The sequence below is a fragment of the Protopterus annectens genome, chromosome 8.part0, assembly GCF_019279795.1.
Source record: "Protopterus annectens isolate FY-2018-M chromosome 8.part0, PAN1.0, whole genome shotgun sequence".
Taxonomy (NCBI): domain Eukaryota; kingdom Metazoa; phylum Chordata; order Ceratodontiformes; family Protopteridae; genus Protopterus; species Protopterus annectens.
In genome coordinates this window covers 177,043,920-177,067,283 of record NC_056741.1, presented here as the reverse complement: position 1 = coordinate 177,067,283, position 23,364 = coordinate 177,043,920, and the positions used below count along the sequence as shown (strand labels likewise).

Here is a 23,364-nt window from a genome sequence, read left to right as displayed (position 1 = left end):
TTTTAATATGTATATATATATATATATATATATATATTTGTGTGTATATGTGTATATATCAATATATGTGTATATATATATATATATATATATATATATATATATATATATATGTGTGTGTGTGTGTGTCCGCTGACCAATACATTTCCTGGACATACACACATGCGTATTGGGTTTTATCTCTGCTTCAACAGCATACTATTGCCTTAGTCATTATGACACAGACATTTCACTCCGGTTAACTTGTAATCGGTATATAGCACATTATACAGCGGACAGATGTCGCAATTTGTTCATGTATGGAGTACCGATGATAAGTGTGATGTGATACAGTGTCATTTGACCTGTTCCTCATCTGCACGGCCTATTATTCCTGCTACTGTATTTGTTTCTGTGCGCATTCATATTATTTATGTCAATAAATGGAGTGCATGTGTTACAGAGAATGTACTTCAACATATTGATGTCTGCATGTGCGTATGCATATATACCTATTACATACTAGCTGACCTACACAGGCTGCTCCATTGGAACTGATTTAACCAACCCTGGCACTCCCCTGTATCCATAATCGCATAGCCATAGTTTCTCACCCACCTGTGTTGAGTTTCTCACGCATAACAGCCATTATCCACCTGATATACAGCCATGACACATCTTTACATTGCCTCTCCAGAACGTTTGGGGCCCTACAAACATTTTGTACCACCTCGTGTATTCACAGGGTCTCCCACCATTTATATTTGCACATATGTGCCTTTCCTGGTGTTATGGATTACGGCCATTTGCGGGTTACAAGTGCAGGTGGTCACAACATGAACTACATTCTGTCTGTGTAATGTTGACGTAGCAGTTCAACGATATTATGGCCACTGGTATAACCCTGCCTCTGGTGTGAATAGCGGTGCTCTACTCACTCTTGGGCAGCATTATCTGACATATGCCGCAAGCACTATATAATACCTTAGTTGCTCTAGATTCCCTTCACAACCCTTGTGTAAGCTTTATTCTTTTGGCGTTCATGCGTTCATTCTTACATTATGTATATGTATTTATATATATATATATATATATATATATATATATATATATATGTATATAAGTTACATCTGTACATAACAACATACATTTGCTATGCTGGGAGCTACTTACACCCACGCAGGCGGACTTGCATATGCTTATTGTGAGTTACATATGTTTACTGCCACTTCTTTGTGCTTACGTGTGTCTTATTCATTATGACAGTACCACTTTGATTGAAGGAATCCGGTTAACGGCCCCATGCGAAACACACGTTCACCTTTACATGTTTAAATGTTGGCTTTATAGCACAGAGGCATTCATTACACAAGAAAATGATATGTGCTAAAGATGTACTTGAACCGGGAATGCCTTTACGTTAGGCGGATGCTCTAACCACTACACTATTGGTGTTCTGCTTCATTTATATGTATACCTATGGTTCATAGCTACCCTAACATATGCCTCACCGCTTCACTTACACAGCAGGCATCCATTCTCTTGCTGCGAAAACTGCAGTACTACACATGCAACATTCCCTATTCCCTACTGCTCTGGACCCATGCTGCATGTTTACTCACTCCAAGGATATTTAGAACTTCAAAGCTTATAGCCCTGGCACATACGGTTGTTTGATTGCCAGGGTGTTCATGTGGTGATCTGGGTTTAAGCTTGTCTGACTAGTGACCGGGACTGCCCTGTACCTGTCCAAATGTCAGATGTAGCACATGGACAGAGTTGGTCCCAATTTTAACATTCTACCTGTGTTTACAGACGCAGGCGTTTGGGCACCTCTGACCAGATTATTATGTTGGCACTACATAATATAGGGTAGGGGGTGGTTCCACTACATAATACAGGGTGGGGGGTGTTTCCACTGGTGTTTCCCTTCACATTCATTATGAATGCTTTATTGTGACCATTTCATTCATTCATATATATATATATATATATATATATATATATATATATATATATATATATATATTTGTCTGTACATACACCTACATACCTGTTTACATTTCCCATACAGTTGAATGTACACCGCACATCCCCACTGCCTTTACCTCCCTATATCCGAAGGATATTATTCTGGACAGCACTTATGACTTCACTACAGGTATTCAATAGTACTGTCAACAAATGTGACGGTTGGTGTACATATGTGTACGGACCTCTGAAACACTCAGGGGCTAATTTCAACAGTGACAGGGACAAGGCAATGACAAGTCAGGGACAATCACGGACACTTCTACAATATTAGTACTATTAACTTGAAACGTGTTGACAGATTCAGAGCATATGTATTAATACTTATTTTCTGAAGTTAAAAGTGTCTATTACTCCTAATTATTGTTATTATTCATTCAAGTGTCATTTAACACCTTTCCTCCAAAGGTCATTGGTTTTATGAGTGATTAAGAGGCTGGCCAGTTATTGTGCAAATGCTCTGACCATTGGTAGGGTTGGCTTATTTTCATATGTCCAGGATGGGATATATTCTGGACACACCAGATTGTTTAGGCCAACACATACCCACTGTCAGTACAGGGTTTAGAACATTCATTATTTTCCTAGATGAGAGCCTATTCCTGTAGCACTTTAGTTGCTTATTCTGTTTCTTGTATGATTTACGTATTTTACATCCAGAAATAACTGTTTTAGGCAACTGTTACATGAAATATGGTACATAGTTATTTCCTACAATCACAGGACATTTGCCATTGTATCATTCTTGGTCAGGACACACCTACCCGAACAGGGACTGTCCCTCACAAAGTGGGACAGGAGGTACCCGGCTTATGTCAGTGCCTTAATCACCCTATTTCCCAAGTGCCACTATGCGACCGTACAGTATATTTTCTTGATAATTCATGTGGGGAGACGTGCATCACAGGCAGGTGTTTGATCCCAGGTAGTAGGTTCTGCATGACCGGAAGGAGGCTGAGCAGTCTCATGAGCCACCACTGCACAAACAACTTGTGTCCAGATGTCTACAGGACTGGACATCGTGTCGTGATACCAAGTCTGATGCTTACTCAGGATACTCATCCCATGAGGGATATCCAAAAATTGAACAAGCAAACTACCTTCAATTTTTTTGGACTTACAAAAATGTGATAGGGTTTTACATGCAAGGGATACATAGTCTGCATTCCTGACACTGCCTAGGGTGACATTGCCTACTACATATGAGTAGTGGTCACTACGTGTAGATATGGCTGCACCAAGCTAGTAGCCCGAGTATGGCTGGATTTAGTGGACATTCGGGAAGTGGGGTGGGTTGTGTGCTGTAGAGGGGATGATGGGTATTCAATTATGCATCCAGGTGTGTTGCAGTTGGATGGCTCTGCTCCGTCCAGACCATTCTGTGGGTATGTGCTGGTGACGTTTCTGTACATGTGTATCGCACATTTTAATATTCATATGTTTGTGTGATTGTGTTCTACAGCATGGCCTGTCAGGTTGTGTTGCGGATGTGTATGTTTGTTCTTTGTGTTTCTTTCTGATTCACCCACTGCTCCCCCATACACCTCCGGTTCACCTATTGGGCATCCAACACAGTCTCGCCTTTGTGGATTATAACATTACCCATCCCCCCCACACACATATTCCAACCACTCCATCCATACCTTCTTTGGTTGATGGCCCATGGCACGGTCAAGGGAACACATTGCATACACTACATATGTCAGGTACCTGTATGGTTGTGAGGACTACCCTAGCATTTTTCACCTTCCACATGCTGTACATCACACACATAGGTACATGCAAATACTTATCTTTCATGACATGGTAGGTACACCCGGGTAATACCCATTCAACTTTGACACATCCTGACAAGAACGGCTTGCACCGCAGATGGGTGGATTTTGGCCGAATGCTCTGGCCATTGGTAGGGTTGCCACCTTTTTATATGGCCAGGATGGGATATATTCCGGACACAAATCAGATTCTACAGGACAACACATACCCACAGTCAGTACAACGGATAATACTTTTGTTTATGCTTACATGTTAGCTTATTGCTGTAGCAGTTTATATGCTCCTTCTGTTTCATTTATTTGCTTATTCTATTTCTTGTAACATGTGGTATGTTACATACAGACATAACTATTGTATGTGACTATTACATGCGATGTGGGACATAATTATGTCATATGGTTGCAGGATATTTTACATTTATAATGGTTTTGGTATGGATGCAACTGCCCAGATGTGTACTATCCCTCACAATGTGGGACAGGTGTTAACCCTAACCATTGGGCTAGACTTAGCTATTGGCAGCATGCTAACATGATGCGTTTCACTTCCACTTGGTATAACTATCAACACTGCATTAGAATACGGGCACAAGGTTTTAAATGTCATTTGTTTGAGGGATGGAGACTCAATATTCGCTAACATGCATTTGTGTTTGCTTCTTAATTTTGTGTTCGCAAGAACTGTCTTGCATGCTTTGCATACATTTCAGTATCCACAGACACTGACAGGTGTGATTACTATTGCAGGCAGACTGTAATATTCAGCATTTTAGGTTGCACGTCAACAGCCAACATTTCCACGTCTCCGTGCAGCACTTCGACACACCCCATGCACTTGCACTCGTTTCCTATGCACGTGGCTGTGGCAGCAGTGTGCCTTCATTAATATGTATATGGTGCTACTGCGCCATCTGTATGCCGCACAGTTGGCGCAAGCCTGACGCCAGCCTTGTGCCGAGCTTCATGAATCCCGGGGTGCATCTATTTGCAGTCTACTACACTGACAACTGTTCCTTCCCCTAGTTATTTTAAAATGATCTTTTACTCTTTTGATATCATAGAGTATAGCACACAATGGTATTTATGCAAACAAAAGGCATCAATGTATGTACAATGCTACACTTATCCATCACTAACTTTTTCCTATGTGACATTCTTAACTTCACAAGAATATTTTTTTTATTAAAACTGACACCCACTACACCTGACAACGCCTCTTACTGTATTTCTTTCTAATTTCAAGTGGCTAATAAAATGTCAGACAGCATTTAACATTGACATATACTTGTTAGGTAGGTGGTACTGCTGCATAAAGTTGATATCCACTTGTATTTGTACAAAGGACATTCATCAAAAGAAATATAACAAACTGAAAAAACTGAAATGCAGGTGTTTTTGCATTCTCTGTTCTACATTTAAATACATCAATGAAAAACTAATGCTCATAAGACAAAAACAGCAATGGTGAGAAATGTTTACTCAGTATTTTCAGTAAAATATTGTATAAAGTCAACAGTATGGCTAAGAAGAAAAAATACACAGAACATGCTAACATTATTGGTGGTGTCAGATTACCTGCAGATTTTGGATTCAAATAAGCTGAGGGGGTTAGAAAACTTACTCATATTACTTTTATTAGTAAAATATAGCTTTATTTTTAACATAATTCTCCAGAGCTGTGCAAGACTTTCCCTGCAAAAGTTTATGACTGAAGGCTTTGTTATTGTCATTGATTAAGGTTTATTTACATAGCATACAGAAGTTACTTTTTCACAGATCCACCTTTCAGTGTCTGTACATTTGATATCACTCCATCCACCATCAGGTCTTATCACAGCACAGTCTTCATCTGTTGAGGATCCCCCACTGCTCCAGTTATCAGGCTCTTTGCTATACCAATACCTATGAAGAAAAATGATGTGAGATGAGAGGTTACACTGAGCACAGGAATACAATATTATTCAAACAACATTTCTTTCTCTGTAACATTAATATTGCAGTTTGAATTAGTAATAATAGTAGTAATAGTATACTGTGGTGGTGGTGCTGCGGTAGCATTGTCGCCTCCCAATAAGACGCTGTTCAGTTCGATTCTCAGCTAGAGCATCTTCTGCGTGGAGACATGCGTGAATGGGCGTACCTTCGTTGAAGGTTGTGCGTCAGGGCTGGCAACTTGACATTTAAAAATCTATCTGCCAATCATTAGCGGGCCGGAGTTCTGCTGTGGCGACCCCTAACCGGGAAAAGCCGAAAGACTCAACAAGTAGTAATAGTGTTATTTGTTTGGTATTGAGGTGACTGCTGAAACTGTCTCATTTGAAGAAGTGAATGTATTTTAGTTCATTTTCTAGAAATAAGTGCTTGTGAAGCACATTTCTAGTGGAACTCTGTACTCAGCCTTCTGATAAAAAAGCTGACATTTACAAAGTTGCGCAGTTTGATCTAAATGGGGTAATACAAAGTAGTTTGTGTAGTTAACAGGAGTAAGAAAACCAACCAGAAGCTCCACTTACTCAGCCCTCTAAGCAAACCAAAGTCCACCGGAATAAAATTGTAATACAAAACCAGAGTTCATGTGAAGATTCTCTTTGCTCAAGTGGTTCCCACAATGAATAAAGCCAAATAGCAATCGTTTAAAACTGCAGCAAATCTTCTTTATTTTGGCACAAAACAAATAAAAACGAGCGCTTTCGCCTGACAATCTCAGGCTTTTTCAAGATGTATTGGCTATGTGGCCATACAGTTTATATAATCCATCTGGTAGGCCAATTGTTAGACAATAATCCTATTAATTAAATAATTAAAATAGAAATTGAGTAATTAATTAAAAACCATCATAATGAATTTTAAACAAAACATCTTGTTTAAAATGCAACAGTGCATTTGAAGTCAATATACATGTTAATTTAACATCATGAATCTTGCAAAATTTAAATAAATGAATGTATACTTAAAATGAAACATTGTTTTACATCCAAATATAGTTAACAGGAGTAATTATGTGGACCAGAGAACCATGAAGCTATGAAGTTGTTATATGCTCACTCTTGTTGTCGTAACTTTTGAGTAAGTGTGCATTTCTGTGTATTCCAATCAAAGTGCTCTTTTGATAGACTAGTGCTCAAATAAGACATATTTTACCATTGTATTTTACAAGTCAAAGTTTACAAATGTGGTTGCAAAATCACAAAGAGAAAAATATTTTCTTCTGACTCTGTATAGAAATCAAGTGTTAGCATTTTTCCAAGCAATAACAACCTCTGAGATTATCACAGTAAGTAAAAGGGAATGTTGGGTTTGCCACCTATGAACAATTCAATTCAGACAAACATCATGATTGTCTAATCACAGTTTTATACACTCTAGATGGAATGTTTCCTATTTATGAGGGGTTCATTCTAAAATATACAACAGCATATCACATGTAACATGATTTTTCTTGTTAACCAGTGATTTTCTCATAAGCTATGCGCACTGACATTGAATCATTGTATGACTAGGATTTTTCCTATACAGTAAGTACCACAAAAGAAAATATAGGTCTATCAAAGTAGCCACAGTAAAAATGTAGTAAGACAAGCAAGAGTGATTATATAATGTGAGGAAAATATGAGGTTGAAAAGGTTTCTACTACATCTCGTCCAAACTATACAGCCCAAGACTAAATTGCTGAACTCCAACTGCATGAAGCACAAGAGCTTGAGTACACAAAACATACACAATTGTACCTGATACTCTATGCAGTCATGCAAACAAAACATATTAGAAAATATGGAAAATATATTTTTTAGTGGAGTGTAGGGGGAATCACCCAACATCTCCATGAGAGGACTTCACAGATCTCCCATCGCATAATATGTTCTTACTAAGGCTTCTACGCATTGGTGGCAAAGTCATTACTAAAATGAAACATAAATCCATCTCATTCCTTGTCTGGGATTTTGTGATCTTGGAGAAGTTACAGTTGTACACTTTGATTAAAAACATATCATTCCTATATAAAGCAAATAGACAGGTATGAGAGCTAATGATCTCAAACAATAAAGCCCAAGTAATTTGAGTCAGTGAGTGTACTCTCCAGGAATTAAAGGGTAATGGAGAAAGGTACATAAAGAAAAAGGTGGTAATACAGTGCAATAACATCACCTAAATCTAAAAATAAATTATACAGTAGGCTGAGTTAATGGTGGGCCTAAATGAAAATGGGGATATATTACAGATGTCAGCTGTAACAATATTTGATTTCAGTAAGTCTTAGTGAAAATATACAAAAAAAAGATGTCTTGCTTCTTTGTGGTAAAAGTCAGTATTCAAAAAATCATGAAACTTGATTCTGCAGCTTTACTCAAATGATTATGATTGCTTCTATGTGTAATACATACATGAAAGAGATCATAATCTTCCTCAACTCTTCTTTTCCAGACTATATGTACAGCAAACTGACATATGTCAGACTTATCCAAAATATTTATTTTAAATGCAATAAAGTTATAAGGAAACATGTTTTCACAATTTTACTGAGACTTGTGTCAGAGTAACTGCATGGAACAGAAAAAAAATCCCATCTTTGATATTTTCTCAAATAATAATAGCATAGAATGTATAGACTGTGTATATCTAAAGAAGGATGACATACCCTGTATAGAAATGAAACAAATATAACACAAATGGATAAAAGCATACAACCTTAAATTTCCTGTTACCTCATTAGTTTATGATTATGATATGGAATCCTTACAGAAAATGAAAGCAAACTATATGTGAATGTGCAAACCATGATTCAGAGGTGTTAAGTCATGGGCATACATGCATTCAGTTATAATATTTGTGAATAAAGAATGTGTTTTTACCACACTAAACAGATGTACAGTAAATATGTTTAAGCTGACCTTCTGGAGCATTTGAAGAATCCTAGGATGCATTACTTGAATAAAAATGAATGTCTAGCCCTAAAAGACATTCTGAGAACAACAATGATAAAAAATGAAACACAGACCTGGAAACAAGTGGTTTGTCCATGTAAGACTGTAATACCACATGCATTAGGACAACTATTCACTCAGTGCTTTCAGACTGCTAGTTCCCTGCCCTGAGACTCTGATGCTGCTGTTAGATCACCAATTATTCCTTGTCATGTGACCAGCTATGGTGTTGCATTGTTTCAATGTTTTCTCTTGTTCTGCTGACAGAAATTCTACCAATTTGTTGGTTATTGACTGACAAACACTTCTACGTACTTTTTATAGATAACTGCTACATTCCTCTAAGCTGTTCTGTATTTTTCAAGACTGTTTCTAGTCTTTGTCTCTCTACAGGTGCACAGACAAAAATATTTTTTTTCGTTATCACCATGCTAAAACCACTGTTTGGCTGACCATTGTGACTACAGCAGGGCTAGTGATTTTCCAGTGAGAAGCAAACTAGCTGTGTTTTGCTGCTTAGGAGTGGGAGATAACACAACCCAGCGCTAAATTTGTTTATGGTTTAATTTTAAAACTATCAGGTTTATGTATATACATCTAACATTTCACTGTAAAAATATTTATTATACATAAGTTGCTCAATACAAAAATTGTTCAATGTACACAAGTACTTATTTGCTCAGCTCTTATATTTTTCTGTTTACTGTTATTGCTTTATTATGACAAATCTATGATTTGCAATCTCTTTGTAAATGTCCTGGGCCGGATTCAAGAAACCTTGGTGTAAGACTTAATATGTCTTACTCGGAGGCTGCAGTTGAACGGTATGACGTCAGCATGCCATGCATACTCAGCACAGATCCTTGTGGTGGCCAGCAGAGTAATCCAAGCTTCAGAGAGCTAAAAAAGCGACTTTACCTGATTTAAGTATAATTTTTGTGGCTTTCCACTTCTATTTATCTAGCAACTGTATTTCGCCTGCTTGCTGATACATTGTTACTGTTTTTCTGCATTTATTCTGTTTTTGCACTTGTTTCTCAGTTTTGTTACTTGTAAAATCTGTAACTGTTGCAAATTGTTTGTGTAGGCTGTGATAGCCGATTTATAGCATTTATAAGTGTTTACTGTATCTGTTTCTGCTTGTTTTCTGAAAAAAAAAAAAACAAAACATCTCTTGTTTTCCGCCTTACTAAGCTAGAATAGTCCAGTTTCAGAGCTTGCTGATCCCTGGGCTTTGTTTGCAGTTCCTGTTACTGATTCTTTACCTAATTTGGAAGAGGAAGTTCCCTTGCTTACCAGTGGGAGTGGGAAGCATTGAGCTGCCTGTTGGTCCAGTTTTGTGAGGTTTCAGCCAGCAACTTGTAGTTTATTGGTCGTTTTGGGCCAGTTCCTAGCTTCTTTCAGCCCCCTGATATAAAAAACGCTAAACGCGCATTTTTGGCTTGTACCTACTCAGCACAGATCCTCGTGGTGGCCAGCAGAGTAATCCAAGCTTCAGAGAGCTAAAAAAGCGACTTTACCTGATTTAAGTATAATTTTTGTGGCTTTCCACTTCTATTTATCTAGCAACTGTATTTCGCCTGCTTGCTGATACATTGTTACTGTTTTTCTGCATTTATTCTGTTTTGCACTTGTTTCTCAGTTTTGTTACTTGTAAAATCTGTAACTGTTGCAAATTGTTTGTGTAGGCTGTGATAGCCGATTTATAGCATTTATAAGTGTTTACTGTATCTGTTTCTGCTTGTTTTCTGAAAAAAAAAAAAAAAAAAAAATATCTCTTGTTTTCCCGCCTTACTAAGCTAGAATAGTCCAGTTTCAGAGCTTGCTGATCCCTGGGATTTGTTTGCAGTTCCTGTTACTGATTCTTTACCTAATTTGGAAGAGAGGAAGTTCCTTGCTTACCAGTGGGAGTGGGAAGCATTGAGCTGCCTGTTGGTCCAGTTTTGTGAGGTTTCAGCCAGCAACTTGTAGTTTATTGGTCGTTTTGGGCCAGTTCCTAGCTTCTTTCAGCCCCCTGATATAAAAAACGCTAAACGCGCGTTTTTTGGCTTGTACCTACTCAGCACAGATCCTCGTGGTGGCCAGCAGAGTAATCCAAGCTTCAGAGAGCTAAAAAAGCGACTTTACCTGATTTAAGTATAATTTTTGTGGCTTTCCACTTCTATTTATCTAGCAACTGTATTTCGCCTGCTTGCTGATACATTGTTACTGTTTTTCTGCATTTATTCTGTTTTTGCACTTGTTTCTCAGTTTTGTTACTTGTAAAATCTGTAACTGTTGCAAATTGTTTGTGTAGGCTGTGATAGCGATTTATAGCATTTATAAGTGTTTACTGTATCTGTTTCTGCTTGTTTTCTGAAAAAAAAAAAAAAAATATCTCTTGTTTTCCTGCCTTACTAAGCTAGAATAGTCCAGTTTCAGAGCTTGCTGATCCCTGGGCTTTGTTTGCAGTTCCTGTTACTGATTCTTTACCTAATTTGGAAGAGAGGAAGTTCCCTTGCTTACCAGTGGGAGTGGGAAGCATTGAGCTGCCTGTTGGTCCAGTTTTGTGAGGTTTCAGCCAGCAACTTGTAGTTTATTGGTCGTTTTGGGCCAGTTCCTAGCTTCTTTCAGCCCCCTGATATAAAAAACGCTAAGCGTTTGCTGATTTAAGCGAGTTTCTTGTGAGCTGCCACTGTTGCACACTAGGGCAGCGCCGGTTAAGCAGATTTAAACTATTAGGGCTACCTAAATTACACTCTTCAAATTTTCCCTTAAAACTACCTTCCTCGAACTATACTACTGATCTAATCAGCGTATCCTATAACTAAAAAGATCATCTCTACTTGACTCCAAGTAGACTATTCTCTATCTGTTAAACCTAGCACTTGCTCCTACAGTACTTATTACCTTGATACGGCGCTCTTGTCATAGATAGTACCCCAAAAAGGCAAACCCCCATTTCTCGGTCACCCACATTTGGCGCTCTTGTCATTGATAGTACCCCAAAAGGCAAACCCCCATTTCTCGGTCACCCACGTCCCCCAGAATCTTCTTTAAAGTTTTTTTGTCTATTCCTTCTAGCATGTCGAGGGATCAGTTGCTAGTGTCCACTCCTGCTCAGCTGGTGAACCTGGGAATATTGAGGCAATGTTACAATTGCCTCATGTACACAGACAACCCTCTCCTCCTCCCACAAAACACAAATACATGCGAGAGATGCAACTATACGGCCAAACTGGAGGCTGAGCTCTCTCAACATAGGACTGGCAAGACCAGTCAGGAGGAGAAGGTTACCACACACACTATAGACCCAGTCTCACATAGTACCATCACAACCTCAAATCATACACATAAACACACAAAGACATACTCGGAGGCTCTGATCAAAAATCTACCTAAACAGCAGAGGCCACCAAAGCAGACACCCAAACAACCACCACCTCAGAACACATCACCTGCAACACATAGACCTCACAGTCAGAGTGTCAAACAGTCACAGCCCTTAAGGCCAAACAAAATGCCAGACACACTAGTCATTGGTGACTCCATAGTCAGACACACTGGCGTCCGCTCACCAGACTGAGTAAGGAGAAGGTCACAGTAAGCTGCCTGTCGGGCGCTAGAATCCGCCACATAATGCAATCACTCAGGTCTCTCAACAGCAGGTACAAATACGACTCAGTCATTGTCCACGCTGGTGTAAACGACCTGAGACGTACCTCCTTGGACTACATGAAAAGAGACATTGAGGAGCTCTCTGATTATGTAGCCAAGGCAGGTATGACCCTGACCTTGAGCAGTATCCTACCTTCACCAAGAATGATGCCACAATACAGAGATAAGATGATCAGCTTTAACAATTGGCTTAAACACTGGTGTCATTCAAAGGGGATCCAGTGTCTGTCTGCCTGGGATGACATGCTGGACAAGCCACGCTGCTCAAGGGATGGCTTGCACCTGTCACCCTGGGATTCGGATATTGGCAAAGGCTCTTGCCACCCCCATAGTGCCTTTTTTAGGCAAGGCTCAAATTCTAAACCTACCACCCTAGAACACAAAAAAGGAAAAAAACTAAGGGTAATGCTGCTCAATGCCAGAAGTCTGAATCTCAAAATGCACGCACTTGAGGCCCTTCTCAGTATGGAGAACATCGATGTCTGTGCTGTGACAGAAACCTGGTTCAAGGCTCCTGAGAGCACCCCAGCACTATCAGGTTTTACCTCATATCATGCGTTCCGGCCACAAAATCCGGACAATACCAAGAAAGGAGGGGGGGTATCCATATTCATCAAGGACACCAACACCTCAAGACTGGTGGCAACGCACAATGCATCGGAGACCATCCAGGTGCAATTAACCATAGGCAAGACTGCTCTGCAAATTGTAGCATGTTACAGGCCACCCTCACAAACTCAGGAACCTCACATGGCCTTCCTGAAAACACTAGAGGGGATAAATGTATCACCAAACACCATCATACTAGGTGACTTCAATTACCCTAATATAGACTGGGAACACTACTCAAGCCCAAACACCCTAGCCCAAAAAGTTCCTGGAATTCATAAACTCAAATGCCATGGAACAACTAGTTACCATCCCCACAAGAGGAGATAACATACTTGACCTCATCATCACGAACATGGGAGCACAATGTTCAACACCGGAAGTATACCCCTCACTGGTGAGATCAGATCACAAACTAATCTCGCTGGAGGTCCTCATCCCACCCCCACCTGAAATAAAAAAGACCACAGTAAAGAACTTCTCGAAAGCCGACTTCACACTTCTAAAGACCAGTGTGGTCTCCTTTAAGGCCCCCGAGCCAGTGGAAAACAGTACACAAGCCACTGAATCACTTACAAATGCCTTCTACCAGCACCTGCAGGACTGCATGGATAAGGCAATCCCAAGCAAAACAAAGACTCTTTGTACCAAAGGCAAGCGTCCAGTCTGGTGGACCCCAGCCATAAACAAACTCTACAACAAAAGGAGGAAGCTACTACAAGATAGAGCAAAATCCTTAAAAGGTAAGACACCCTTGATCACTATAAGTAAAAAACTAAGAGCTCTCATAAAATCATCCAAAGCAAATTTTGAGAGAAAAATAGCTAAAGACTCAAAAGACAATCATAAGGCCTTCTTTAGCTATGTTAGAAACCTGGGAGGAAACTCCCAGATATGCTCAGAACTAGTTCAAAACGATGTGAAGATTACTGATCCTACGGACATTGCCAACATACTGGCTGACAGGTTCAGTGCAAACTCCCCCCCCCAAAAGGAGAGATATCTATACCAAACGATTGCAGCCCCCCAAACATCTCCAACGCCCAAGTGAGAACTGCTCTCTCCAAAGCAAAAAACACAGCATCCATGGGACCTGATGGTGTCCCCGGCTGTGTGCTCCACGAACTCAATGAGGAATTAAACCCACAGCTAGGACAGCTGTTTAATCAAAGTCTTACCTCTGGATACGTACCCAGGGAGTGGCGCACTGCAACTGTGGTCCCACTTCACAAAGGCGGTGCCTCCACCGACCCTGGAAATTACCGGCCCATTAGCTTGACAAGCCTTATCTGCAAAGCCATGGAGAGGATCATAATGGACCTCATAAATAAAGACATAGGGAATTTGCAGACTTTGGATCCAAGGCAGTTTGGCTTTGTCAAAGGCAGATCATGCCTTTTAAACTTGGTTGACTTTTTGAAAGAGTCACCAAAGCCATTGATGAGGGAAAGGCAGTCCATACAGCCTACCTCGATCTGGCGAAGGCCTTGATACAATACCCCACTCGGGTATCATTGAAAAACTCATCAGCTTAAATATTAACCCATACATCACAAGATGGGTTGCAAACTGGCTGAGTGACAGAACCCACAGGGTCAGAGTTGCTGGCGCCATGTCAGACTCAAAGCCTGTCACAAGTGGTGTCCCACAGGGCTCAGTCCTGGGCCCACTCTTGTTTGGCATCTACTTCTCCAGTACAAGCAAACACAGGAGGGTTATGGCTGACAAAGTTTGCAGATGACTGCAAACTGGGCCATAGTAGAAAACACATCTGACACAGATATCCTTCAGAAGGGTCTCACAGAAAGCGGATAACTGGTGCCAGAGCCATGGCCTAAAGTTAAATGCCAAAAATGCATAGTCATACCCTTGGGAAAAACAAGGTTACCCTAGCTACCAAATAGGTGGCAATCCACTGAGCACAGAAGAAGTTATCAGGGACCTGGGGACCCAGGTGGATAGTAGTCTGTCATTCGACACCCATGTAGCTAAAGTAGTTAGGAAGACCTTCTACATTGCCCACCTTATCATGAAGGGATTCTCATCTAGATCAAGGGAGGTCATTGTCTCCCTCTACTCATCACTCATCAGACCAATGATTGAGTACAATGCCCCATTTGGAATGTATCTGACCCGACACTTGCAGCAGCTGGAGAGGCCACAAAGTTCCTCACCAAGCGGATAAAGGGTCTCAAAAATCTGTCCTATGCTGCCGACTGAAAGAACTCCAGCTCTATTCAGTCGCGTACCGCTTGCTCAGAGGTGACCTTTGCCTAACATACAAGGCCATGTCAAACCCAGATTTGATGAATATGCTTCACCTCAAAAATCTAGATCCATCAGAGCCACAAGGGCGGAGACTTAAACCTCGACCACGGCTATTAATAGGACGTGCTGGAGGATAGATTCATCACCCAAAGACTCCCTATGCTGTGGAACAAAATCCCGGTATATGTGAGGCAGAGCACCTCGCTGGCCTTGTTCAAGAGAAATCTTGACCAATGGATGGGAGATCGCAGATATACCCCAGGGATTACCTCAGTGTCACTGCTCGACAGAGGCACAGCAAAATAATGGGTATAGTTCCCCATACTGAAGGGGTGGCGTAAGCCACAAAACGATGGGCTAGGCTTGTAAATGCCCTCGGGCAGATAGCCTAGTATGAACCTATGAACCTATGAACCTATGAGGGCATGCTGAATCATACCCTAGGCTAACACGGTCCGTGTAGGAAAGTAGGGGGCGTGTCCGAATGCCAAGTTCTGCAAAGGGACACGCCCCCAGAAGAGTAAGAGTCCTGAAAGTAAACACCCACGAGCGAGTCCACGAAAATGTCAAGGAACACAACACCACACATCCCCACAGACTATAACCCCAACTGTAATGTAAAATGTAAAAATAGCAGTTTAATTTTTTTTTTATAATTTCCAAAATGTTTGCCCGTAGCTGCACTTGATTGCGCGGTTATGCCTTCCGCTCAGCCACAGTTAGCAGACATTGAAAAGCATATAGGATCTAAATATGCAACTTAAGCCAAGTAGCAATAGCGTAGCGGTAGAGACGTTGGCCAAAGAGGAGGTAGTCACGGTTCGAGCCCCCACAACATAATTCTCCATTTTTATTTAAATAAGCATGAAACAATCCCCTGATATTTATATATAACTATAATTTAAGTAAAATGTAATGAAATGGGCCATGTATTTTTGAAGAAATCCGACATAATAATATATAAAAAAAGGATCATAATTTCCCATAGCTGAGCAACACTTTAGCAAGCTGAATAGAAGTGCCCGTAGGTGAGCAGTGCTTTAACAAGCTTAATATGAGTGCCCGTAGGTGAGCAGCACTTTAACAAGTTAAATATGAGTGCCCAGAGTTGAGCACCACTTTAACACACTTAAAATGAGTGCCCGTAGCTGGGCAGCGCTTCACCCAGTGTAATATGAGTGCTCATAGCTAAATAACGCATTACCCAGCATAAGCCATTTGCGAGGAGCTGTGCAGCGCGCCAACCAGTTCACTGTCGGGCAACGTTGGGCAAGCTGTATCAAAGCCGCCTTTACACATTCACACCTCCTAGCCTGTCTAGACAGTAGTAAAATAAAAAAAAGCAATGCCAAGGGTTGAACCAGGGATACTGTGCACCATAGTCAAAGTACTGAACCACTAAGCCATAACAGCTGTACTGAGAAATGCAGTATTAGCATATATATAGGAATGAATGGAAATAGAAGCATGACAAAGCAGGTTTGCTTTAAGCTGATAAATATCCAAAATGGCTAATCACAGATAAGTGCGGGAAAACCGGCATATATAAGCCCCATAGGCAGGAATACACAGCATAACTGACTGTGGTACCCATTTGCAGTCAGGATGACAGGTGCAGGAGAGGGAAGTCGCTTTAGAGCACAAAGGTGGGGTGTTGAGGCGTCAAAATATATGGTTTGGCTCCTAGTCCATGATCATGAAGCATAACTCATGCAGGGCCAGGTTCACTGGGGTGCGTATATGTCAGAGGCGTGGAACCGGTTGGCACATGATCTCACCAGTGCCACAGGCATTCCAAGGACTGGTGAACAGGTCCGTCATCACCATGCAGACTTGAAGCGACGGAAGGAGGACCAACTGAACCATTGGATCCAGGAGGCCCGCCAAATGCCCAATGCCCCACTACTGAGTAAGTATCCATGTAATTAAGTATGTAAGAAGTGCTATCCTAGCCTATAGTATGGAGAGGTATGTTCCAATATTACTTCATTTATATTACAGCTGCAGGTGTTAGATACACGAATCAGCGAGCTTATGCCGATAGGCTGCTGAGGTTGCGCCACCAGGCAGGTTAGTAATTATTTAGCTGGTATTGTTATAGAATATAAGTGAGACAGATTGTAAAAGAGTTCAGAGTTGTAACCCAGTAATAAAGGTCAAATAAGCCTAGAAGAAAGCGTCTGCTAGTATTGTAAGATTAGATAAGTGATGCAGCTTGGAAAAGAGTGTAATGCAATCCAGTAATAAAGATTAAACAAGTCTCAAATAGAGTTTCCACCTGTATTGTAATATCAGATAACTGCTGCAGCCTGAAAATGAGAGGTAATCAATCAACAAAGGATAGACAAGTGTCAAATACATCCTTGTAAATTCTGCCATATGAAATAAGTGAGTCAGCTGGAAAGGATTGTCGTAACCCAGTAATAAATGTTAATAAATCCTAGAATTAAGTACCATTCTGAAATGTAAACATAAAATAATTGAGAGAGTGTGAGAAAGACAGTTTGAAGCTACCAAGAAAGCTGTAATAAGTCTGGAGTAAAGGTATACTGCAGTCACTACATAATGAAATGAATGAGACAGCCACAACCAAAGAGTGTAATGTGTTAAATAAAATACAGAACCTGGACTGTGTCCATCCCATAAATTGGATATGTTGCTGTACCCTTGCATTATGGAAATAGTATGGTTGTATGAAATGTTGGACATCCACAGTTGTCTAGACCCATATAAATCAAATGTAGCAGGATGCTGTACCTGAACACAGCCAGATATGAACATATATGAATAAAAATGGAATGTATATTAATGTAGCAGTAACATCCCCATCACCAACATTCCTAAGGTTACATATAGGAAACTGTACTAATACATGTAGGGGATACATATCTGCATCTAGTATATGTATAGGTAGTTTAAGTTGTTAATGTAATATTTCCCCACCCTACCCTATTTTCACAAATGATGCCATTCCACACCAAACCGGGTATGTGTATTCACAATTAATTCCCATGGGCATTTGTCCTGTTGGTTCATACATATCTGCATGTACGTTGATGCATGTGCCCCGTTCACATATCCAAACCTGATGGCCTGTTGCCACCAATCAACCCTGCATGCTGTTGGAATGTGCACTGCTGTTCTAAATATGCATGTGTAATGCTTGCTGCTCAATGTTCGGAATTCATGGGTGTTTAGCTAATGGGAATACTTATGCATGCTGTTACAAATAATTTTGAATGGTGTTGTTTGTTACTAACCCAAAATGCCATAAAATACTGCAAAACATAGGACAACAGGGAAGGCGTGTTCCAGCAGACCCACCTCTCCCACCTCAGCTGTCGAGTGCACCTGCCACCAGTGCCCAGGCCGGGACTTCCTCCTCCGGTGGCCCTGTGTCACCTTCGGGTGGAAGTGCTGCAGGGGATGGGGCTCGTCCCCCCTCTGCAAGCGTGACCGGAGAGCCTCCACTCAACCTCCATAGGGTCCGGTCTGTGGTGCATAGTGAGATCAGGTGTTCTGTGAATGATCCCTTAAGCCAGCTTGAGGTGAGGGTGGCGCAACTCACGGGTGTGCCTGCCTGTCCTATCCAGCCCCCAGCACAGCCCCGGTCTGGGCTGTGAAGGCGCAGTGGTAACTGCCTATGGGTGGGGATTTCAGTTCCACTGTTGCCATCTGCGGGCTCATGGGCTTGCGATAACCAAACATCCGTCCCTGTCATTTGTGTTTACCCCCCACATGTGTCATACTCTGCCCTGTATGCATCTTGTTTGTCTTGTCTGTTAACCTCCCCAACCTACCTCCCCAAATATACCTACTTCCTGTACCTCACATTCCACTCTCACCTGAAAAAAAAAATAAAAAAAAGGACACTCTGTTCCCACAAAAAAATTACGCCCCATACATAGCTGCCCAATTCACACACATGTCCACTGGACATGTAAACCAATAATTCTAATTGGCAGTACAACATATTTTGTCGTCCTCACCCCTCTGTCAGGGGTGGAAGGTTTCAAATTTCACACCAAATTTCACACATATACACAGCTGTTGCTGATAAAGAAATGGGCAGCTATGGGCCTTCCCTACATCCTTCCTGCACTTCCCGAGCTTGTTTTCCTACTATCCTACCCTCTTTGTGCCCCCTTTTTCACCACTTTCCTATTTCCCCATTTTCTTTTCTTTAAACGAAATTAGTGTGGGTGTTAGCGGGAGTAAGCACTTTTAAGCAGTAGTCAGTGTGTGTGTGATTGTGTGCGCTTAGCTAAGTGTAGATAAGCGTAGCTAAGCATCGCGCAAACTCGCGCAAACCCGCTTACAACTGCTTAAAAGTGCCTTAGTCACTCTGTATGACAAGGCCTGTAGTCTGCTCATCAGCAAAATAAAATACCCATGTCAGTCTCAAACCCCAGACCTTGGAAACACTAGTCTGCATGAATTACCACTGAGCCACGGCAAATATACAAGAACTTGGTGCTGAAAAAAATATATCATGAAATACAAGGAGTGAATGTAAAGGGAATATAGGAAGGCCATTACACAAAGCTTGTTCCGTGTATCTTTACTGGCAATTCTTGTGGAATTGAATTACATTAGTGTGATAAGACAAACAGCCATGCTAGTAGGTAATAATGTTAGAGTAGCACCTTATAAACCCCACACAGTATCAGAGCAGGATAAACACCACCATATTTGAATAGGTACGAGGCCAGACTTCCCAACTGTGACTGATTTACAGGGATGTCCCTGATTTGCAAAAAAAGTTACCTGTGCCCCAATGACTCCCTGTGAAATGTAATAACAGTAGGCAGAAAGGTGGGGAATCCCACGTAATGGTGACTGTCAATAAGTTAAAGTAGACACTACTTGCATGTCAGAAATGGTGTAGTAATACATATGCTCAAAATACCCCACAGTTACAACTGCAGAATATCTGAAATATATCACAGGTGTATCCCACTGATATGTACCTTTCCCTGAGGCTGGTCAAATATATACCTGAGAGTATCTGAGGCCTGCAAGTGTCAGAAGCACACAGGCATATCAGCCGCCTGCTGTTACGCACTCTGTGAATAGCTGTGGAATTACTTCCACAAGCACACCCTCATGTAGGAGTACAACACAGAAATATCAAAGGATGTAGCCATCTAACAAACTAATGACAGTATAGCAGTTTACAATCACTGCATGTGCCTGATATTCATAATTGTTAGTACAAAATACAAGGCCCTAGTACTGGTCAGCAGCAAAATAAAATACCCGTGTAAGGGTCAAACCCCAGACCTTGGGCTCACCAGACTGCATTCAGTGCCACCAAGCCACAGCAATCAAAGAAGGACTTATTGCTGAAAGAAATATATCATGCATTACAAGGAGTGAATGTAAATGGAAAATAGGAAAGCCATAGCAACACATTACAGTAAACACAAATATCAGGCATTCAAGGAGTGAATGTAAAGGGATTATTCTCAGTAGCTGCCTCACTCACATGCAATACACAGAGCATGACACACGTGTGTGGCAACACAGTACTGGACATTGTATAGGCATACCTGATACACATGTACACAACGCACACATGTTTGGCATACACACTACACCTTAGCCTGCTACACATGTCCAATTATGACATCTGCTGTATGGCCAGCCTTCAGCACCCCACTTATCTATGCAGCACACATAATATACCTGAGGGGTAGAGGTCTATCATGTCTTTGTGCAACAGTCTTGAACAAATAATACATTCATATTAGGCAATGCTCACTACTGGCCACCTTACACACCCATGTAACAAGTGGCTGTGTAATTGTGGATGTAGTCATGTTACTACACTTCAGGTACAGCATGCTAGATGCCTGTCTGGCACACATTATTATTGTTGACTGACCACAAGAAGCATGTTGATCATGGCTCACGTTACTACACCACATCCAGTTCCATTGACCACAAAAGTGCACATAGCTGTTACTGCGTAGCACCATCATGTGTTTTGTGTGTGTGTGTGTGTGTGTGTGTGTGTGTGTGTGTGTGTGTGTGTGTGCAAATCTATGCACCCACAGCTTGTAACACTTGCACAACATTGTTATGTCCTTGTACACATTGTTTCCCAGGGTGGAGACAATCACTGAAAACTACACACAAGCATCAAGTACATGTATACTGTTATTAACAAGGGCTGTCTACACTTGCACTGCATGTTCCTGTGCAACACATAATCTGCATGCTGACACGTGTGCAGTGATGTTTTTCCTTGTGAAACGGTCACCCACCCTAAAACAGTATTGTGTATGTGTTGGATTGCTGGTGTGTCTGTGTTTGTATCTGCTGTACTGAGGAGTGTGCCTGTGTGCCTGTGTGCATGTGTGCATGTGTGCATCTGTGCCTGTGTGCATGTGTGCATGTGTGACTGTGTGCATGTGCGCCTGTTTGCATGTGTACCTGTGTGCATGTGCACCTGTGTGCATGTGCGCCTGGATGCATGTGTGCATGTGTGCATGTGCGCCTGTGTGCATGTGTGCATGTGTGCCTGTGTGCATGTGCGCATGTGTGCCTGTGTGCATGTGCGCCTGTGTGCATGTGTGCTAATATCGTGTACACATTTGTAAACTGTGTTTCCTATCTTCCTCTCACAGGTTCTGATATTGCTCTGGTGGAGTGCAGCAGGGAACCTGAAGTCACTGCTGGGGATAGTGCTAATGATGATACATGTGTAATGGCACAGGGAGGTGTGACAGAGTCTGTCGTTGGTCATCCAATTAACACTACACAGCAGTCAACCCCATCAATGCACACAGTCATCCTGCCGAATCATCCATTGTCACCAATGTCCTTAGCTGAGGGGCAGCATACAGTGGCCATTGACCAGGGTAGTGTGGTATCATTGGCACATGCATCCCCTCACAGCAGCCATGGCCAGATTCCTGACATGGTACCACACAGGCAGATGTCCAGGGGTTCTGGAGGGAGCATCCGTGATCATACTGCCCCTGTCAGATGTGCCCACAGAGGTCTATCAACCTCAGCTATGTTCCAGGCTATAATGCAGGCACAGGCACGTATGGAACAGTACACTAGACAGGGTCTGAGGGAGCTTAGAGCACATCGCACCACTATGAATGACACTATGCGTGACATTGCGTCTGCCATCCGTAACATCAGCGAAGTCATTGATAGACATTGGGGGGACGCATTAGATCTGTTCCACAACTACATGTCCAGGAGCCAGGACAGTGCAAGACGGCTGAGGCGTCGACGTGGACGTATGCCAGCAACATTATCAGCTGGCAGTCGTTACGGACGACAACAAACCCGCAGCCGCTCCCATAGTGCCAGTACCAGCCCCAGCAATGCTGGGTCTGTGCTGTCATTAGACCGTCCTAGAAGACCACGTGCACTTGGCTCTGGACAGTCCCAGCAGGGACATGTGTCCAGTCAACAACCCACTGCTTCTGATGACAGTACCCAGTCTGGCTTCATACCTGATACTGTCCGTAGCACCCCTGCCAGGCACAGATACCGTGTCCGTGGCCAGAGACAGTGATCTGTATGACCTGGCAGGTACAGTCTGTGGCTGTCCACAAACACCCGTATATGGCAGCCACATGGTGGAACTGTGTGCATGCATACACACACGCATAATGCTAACACCTAGGGCTAACACATACACACACACATCGCAGCAACATTGACCCACCTTGTACTGTTGTCCCTCACTAACACACACACACACATACATGTCGATTGGATGTGTCAATGGCAGACTCTGGCAAACCAAGTACACACCCTGTGCATATGATGAAACTGTGCCATCTCCTGCCATCTGTAATATTGATGCTGGAACAGGATAGCATGGTACTGATGCACAGGGTGACTACATAGCACTGTAGTAATATTATCATGTTGTTAACAGTACAGTGTAATGATATTGTTGTGGGTATATTCGAGCATGCATGATGCATTAATGTTTGTCATTGCAGTTTTGTATACACGAGTGTTAATTCCCAAAGTCTACTGTCTGCAAATGTGCCACATGGCTGTTGTGTGTACCTGTGCCTGCATGTGTTGGGGTGTAGACAGTACATGTGTGATGTTTGCATCACCGATTTGCAGGTGTACATTTGTGA

General features: G+C 41.8%; 1 protein-coding gene across 1 annotated transcript in view; it reads right to left on the bottom strand.

Moving 5' to 3' along the window:
- Positions 1 to 5,230: 5,230 nt before the first annotated feature.
- LOC122808693 (asialoglycoprotein receptor 1-like) overlaps positions 5,231 to 23,364 on the bottom strand; it is a 659,094-nt gene continuing 640,960 nt past the window's right edge. Inside the window, exon 6 of the mRNA XM_044079681.1 lies at positions 5,231 to 5,687. Within this exon, the coding sequence (XP_043935616.1) occupies positions 5,519 to 5,687 (169 nt within the window). The 3' untranslated portion in view covers positions 5,231 to 5,518. The remainder of the gene's footprint in view (positions 5,688 to 23,364) is intronic.